The sequence below is a fragment of the Ciona intestinalis genome, unplaced genomic scaffold, assembly GCF_000224145.3.
Source record: "Ciona intestinalis unplaced genomic scaffold, KH HT000024.2, whole genome shotgun sequence".
NCBI classification, from domain to species: Eukaryota; Metazoa; Chordata; class Ascidiacea; order Phlebobranchia; family Cionidae; genus Ciona; species Ciona intestinalis.
Genome location: NW_004190346.2, coordinates 41,545 through 46,971, shown reverse-complemented (window position 1 = coordinate 46,971; position 5,427 = coordinate 41,545). Strand labels below are relative to the sequence as shown.

The 5,427-nt window shown below is 40.1% G+C and overlaps 1 protein-coding gene across 1 annotated transcript; it reads right to left on the bottom strand.

Annotated features, from left to right (window-relative positions):
* Nucleotides 1–25: 25 nt before the first annotated feature.
* LOC100183565 (myosin heavy chain, skeletal muscle) lies at nucleotides 26–2,987 on the bottom strand (the record flags this gene model as incomplete). The annotated part of the gene is made up of 10 exons (XM_018815008.1): nucleotides 2,892–2,987; nucleotides 2,399–2,518; nucleotides 2,019–2,188; nucleotides 1,841–1,943; nucleotides 1,386–1,499; nucleotides 1,169–1,324; nucleotides 981–1,092; nucleotides 817–919; nucleotides 612–750; nucleotides 26–486 (listed from the first exon to the last, which is right to left on the bottom strand). Coding segments are annotated over exons 1-10 (1,574 nt in total), but the record flags the coding sequence as incomplete, so codon positions are not given.
* Nucleotides 2,988–5,427: the final 2,440 nt, after the last annotated feature.

Genomic DNA, 5,427 nt, shown 5'->3' with positions numbered 1-5,427 from the left:
GAGATCGTTCTTCGTTTGCCCCAACTGGTCTCTCGCATCATCCCTCGCCAACCTCCTTATCTTCGCAGCCATCTCCTCCGCGAGCATAGCTTGGTCATCCCTCTCCAACCTCATGGTTCGAAGATCATCTTCCATCTTCACCTTTGCATCACGTAGCGACACAACTTCAGCTTCAAGGATCCCAACCTCTTCCTCCTTGCTCCCCACCATTTTCACCCACTCTTCTTGAGCAACCCTCAACTCCTCCACCTTCCCCATAGTAATCCTCTGCTCCTCCTCCAACCTCCTCCTCCTTCCCTCCACCTCCTCCATCCTCCCAAGAGCACCATCCAATTCCCTCATATGCTCCTCCACTTGCTCCTCCATCACTTCAACAAAATGTTGGTTCTCGCGCTCGAGTTGAGAAATCTTCTCCGTCATCCCAAGAATGTTCATTTTCTCGATTTTTAAACTTTCAACTTTTGCCGCCAACTTTAAATTGTCCTCCTGTAAAACAACAACTTTAACCCAAATTTATAGAATTCATAGAAAACACCCTGTTTTGTTTCTATAATAAGTAAAAACTTTACAAAATATTTACTTAATCTCCCCACACCCCACACCCCACCAACCTCTAACCCCCCAACTTGTTGTTTACTCAAGTGAAGTTGATTCACAAGTTCGTTTCGAATATTCAATATTTCTTCCATTTCCATCTGATGTTGTGAATCCAACACTTCGATACTTTCTTCCAGTTCGTTCCTTTCATCTCTGTAATGCATTCAATGCAATGTAAACAAACCAACCAATAATAAAACACACAATATTCCAACTTACAAAACTTTTCCAAACTTTTTAGATTTTTCAGCAAAATTTTCTTCCAGGATTTTTTTTTGAGAAATAACTTCCTCTAGATGGAGCTCAAGAGCAATTAATTTCTCTGCCAATAAAATAAACAATTTACAAGAACAACAACAACAGCGCATTCAAAATGGATAAACCGGCATAACGATTGTTCACTTGAACAACTTCAATTATAAACCAACCTTTGCTTTCAACGACCGTGGATTTCAATTTATCTTCGAGATTCTTTATCGTGGTTTGCAATTGTTCCTGAGGATTGATGTTGCTGTTTATATATTACACAACAACAACAACAACAACAACAACAACAACAACAACAACTAACTTTTTCTTCCATAAGTTGAAGCTCAGATTCTTTCAGCTCCCCCAACAAAGCTTCAACGGGTCGTTGTTCACTCGCTGTTTCAACGCCATTGTTGTCGTTGGTTACCACAACAGACTCCAAGGATTCCCCAGCATTAATATCATCGTTCGTTGCATCCTGTACATGGTACACATATGGTGTATATAAACTGCATATTACACACACACACACAACCCACCACCCCAATCTCTGATCGATATCTCTCCAACATCTTTTGCAACGATTCCTTTTCAATCTCCCAATCGTGCTGAACTTGTTCGTATTGCGCAATCTCTAACTCATAGTCGGCAACCTGGAACAATACAAAGTTACATTCTTCATAAGCGGGCACAAGGTGTATGAAACAGAACACTCGTGTTATAACGACTGTTGTTGCCCCGCCATGCGAGGATAAATAAGTTACATACGTGGTAACTCGTAAGCGGGCACGAGGTGTATGAAACAGAACACCCGTATTATAACGACTTTCGTTGCCCCGCCATGCGAGGATAAATAAGTTACATACATGGTAACTCGTAAGCGGGCACAAGGTGTATGAAACAGAACACTCGTGTTATAACGACTGTTGTTGCCCCGCCATGCGAGGATAAATAAGTTACATTCATCTATTGGTACAACCCCCCCAACCCCCACCTGCTCCTGCAACGCTTGCAACGTTAGTGACATCGCACCCCCCATGGGGGATTCCCCCTTCACCGGCGAACTTTCATGAACAGGAGACATCGTGTGGTCAAAACTGTAAATTTACCCTTTATTAAATTTACCGAAACAGAAAAAAAAACAATATTTTCAAGTCAAACAACGTCCCCACCTTTGTTTATGTTGCAGTGTTTCCAGTTGTTTCACAATATCATCAACATTATCTCCAGGTTCAACACTTGGCAACACTGTACGTAAACCTCGCACCAAATCATCTAATTTATCGGCCTTTAACTTTAACCCCTCCATCCCCCCACCCTCCAAATCTTGAATTTTCTTTTTCTGGACCTGAAACACTTAATATCAGCACATCCATTGCACGGCTGGCTTCACCAAACCATAGATATCCCTTCGAATATAATAACAATGATCAAATCAATTAACAGCAAAACAACGGTCGTTAACACACTCAGGATAAATTAAAGATTTGGTTAAAAGCTTGGCTGCGACTCATTGTGGGTCGCAGGTTGTAATTCAAAGGAAAGTTGAAACCTGTAATTGCCGATTGCGCAATCCAAGTTTACGTTTGGTTTCGTTCAATTCAGTCGTTAACCTCTCTACTGACTCCAAGTGGTGAGTATCTACGGTGGATGAATTACGAAGAAGCTCGATCTAATCATAAAAATAATATTAATTACCATGGATACATTATAATTAACATAAAAACATTATAATTACCTCATTTTTATACTTTCGAATCTGCGTTTCATAATTTTCATGAATTGTCACCAACTCGTGCTCGTCCCAACCAACTTCCTACAAATGAAGCTTTATCATCCGAACAACACTGATAAACCACCTGACCCACTTTAAACACTTAACACAATAATTATCTGGTTTCAAACTATCCATACACACAAGTGGATGCTGTGACATTATTCCACATGTTCACCAAGCACCCTATCAACCAGGTGCATACGCGTCAATTGTATCCATTGTTGACACAATTGCCACTCCACCACCCAACCACCCGGATGTTACTTACTTTAACTTCATCTGCGCCATCCGTACCAACTTCCCCCAACCTGTGTGCCATCTTACCCCCTCCAAGCTTTGGTAAAACTTGGTCGTCGCCGCGCATCGCACCAATGACGTCATCATTGTCACAAACATCCCGTATGACGTCACAGTCATCGATTGTTTGATTAAAAAAATTAAGATTTTTCTGTAGAAACATAAAGAACGTTAAACAGGTTGCAACCCAACATTATCCACAACGATCTAATTTCAACCTTTATGTTTCACCGACTCCACCACGCGCCCCTTCCGTCGCGCAACGTTGCGTTGGTGACACAGAAGCAAACCAAGATAAATTTGTTTGTTCAGCGCGATGGACGAGATCGGAAACTTTTTCGCCCGTTTTTCAATTGTTTTGTTTCTTTTTTTCTCCCACTCCTCCCCCCTTAAGTACCCCTTCGCTCCATAAGTGTTCTGTTTCGTCACAACTCGAAAAAAGCGCGAAATAGTTGAGGTGCCAACCCCATATAGACGATAGATAGGCGGGTCTGGTCAGCATCATATTTATCACAAAGCCGACCCCGGTTTCCTAAGTCTGCAACAAACTGACTCATGCTCCAACATTAAAATGTTTATCAAACATTTATACTTTAATTTATTACAACGTCACGCAATACCTGTTTATTCAACTGACGTAACCACCACTCGCCCAACAAACAACACCAAATATTTCGACGCAAAAGATTTAATTTAATGACGTAACAATAGTGTTTGCTTACGACAATAAAAGTTAATCAATCGTAACAATGGACACATTATCTACATAATTATGACGTCTCTAATGATCGCTACACATTGTGACGTGTCAATATCGTATGTGACGTAACACAGCACGAGTGTTCTTACATCCGGGTTACATCCGGGATGCACTCGCGGTTCCAACCCATCCAATATGTTTCGAAGTTTCGCAAAAATCGAGATGGATCGACATACATTTTGACGTCACAATGTCTATTGTTGCGCAACACACGAGACAATGGAGGCTTCTATCGTTACCGCGTCAACTCGACGTGTTAACAGTTCCAATTAAGCGTCATAATAAAAATACAATGGAAGTTTTACTTGGTGTTACTATCACCCATTCGTGACGTCACAATAGCATTGTTACGTACAATGAAACAAACAATGAGACATCTTTTGTTTCATTTTTTGTAAAAGTCGTTTTCCCGCCAAAATTTAAAAATAAACTGGTCACTGATTGGCTGAAATACAAATCAACGTAACAGACAAACATAAAATCATTAAAGTTAATCCATTGTGACGTAACAATGCTTGCGTCTGCTGCATCGCGATGTTTAATACATTTGACAAACAACAAACACACAGACACATATATTACACAAAACGTTGTTTGTACGTGTATGGTACACACGAACATATCAACTAACTATATCCACATACAAACACATTAACACACAAAACAACGCACAAAAACACCAACATACAATATATATACACAAATATGCAGCAACAAAACCCATGAATAAAACAACCAATTCATTACTCCTTACTGCCACCTAACATTGATATCATTTGCACGAAATCCACCACTAGCAGTGCTACATAAACAAACCAACTTTTATAAGTTCCACCAAAATATTTTTACAAAAAAAAATAATATAAAAAAAATAATATAAATCCTGAAACCGCGCACCTCGTGCACCTCGTGCACCTGAGTGTCGTCTCCACGCAAGCTACTTATTAACCAAGTAAATAAATAACCTCCATATTTAAACTGTTGCATTTGTTTACACTCAATAACTCACATGTTTGCTCACGGCACATAATCGCAACAAGTTTAGATCAAACAGATAAAACAAGAACAATAATTTTGTGGTCGCATTATACCATGGTAGCAACATCGAGGGTATCGTTGCAAACGTCCATAGGTTGCAAGCAAACGAAACTACTTTGGTATAATTTTACTAAATTACAAACATAATTGTAATAGTTGATAATATTTGTTGTAATAAACATTTGAGCTGTGCCTATTGTTTACATCTGGATGAATAAAAGCAACAAATGATTGAACCTCTAGCACCCCAACTCCCCATGTTTACAAACAAACAGTTTTTGATTTATGTGGCTCAGTAGTCCGACGTTTTAACTGAACCAAAAGATACGGAATTAAATCTTTAAAACTGATGGCATAGGTATGTATCCTTGGACAAGACACATAGATATTGCATCCAACCCAGTGGTCATTTAGGTTGCATCCAACCCAGTGGTCATTTAGGTTGCATCACTCTTGGCTTAATGGGCAAACTCTTGCTTGAACCCCCCGTCCAAGTTGATACCACCACAATATTAAGCAACCAATTAATATAAAAACCTAATACTGCCAACAGAAGATGTCACTGTTTCAATAATGCAAGACACAACTTAATCCCCCCCCCCCTCGCAAACTCCCAACCCCCCCCCCAAACTCACATTATGCGAAACAACACCCCTCCTCCCCAACTCCGCCCGGTAATCTTCAAGTTGTTCGTTCAACGTCGATATTC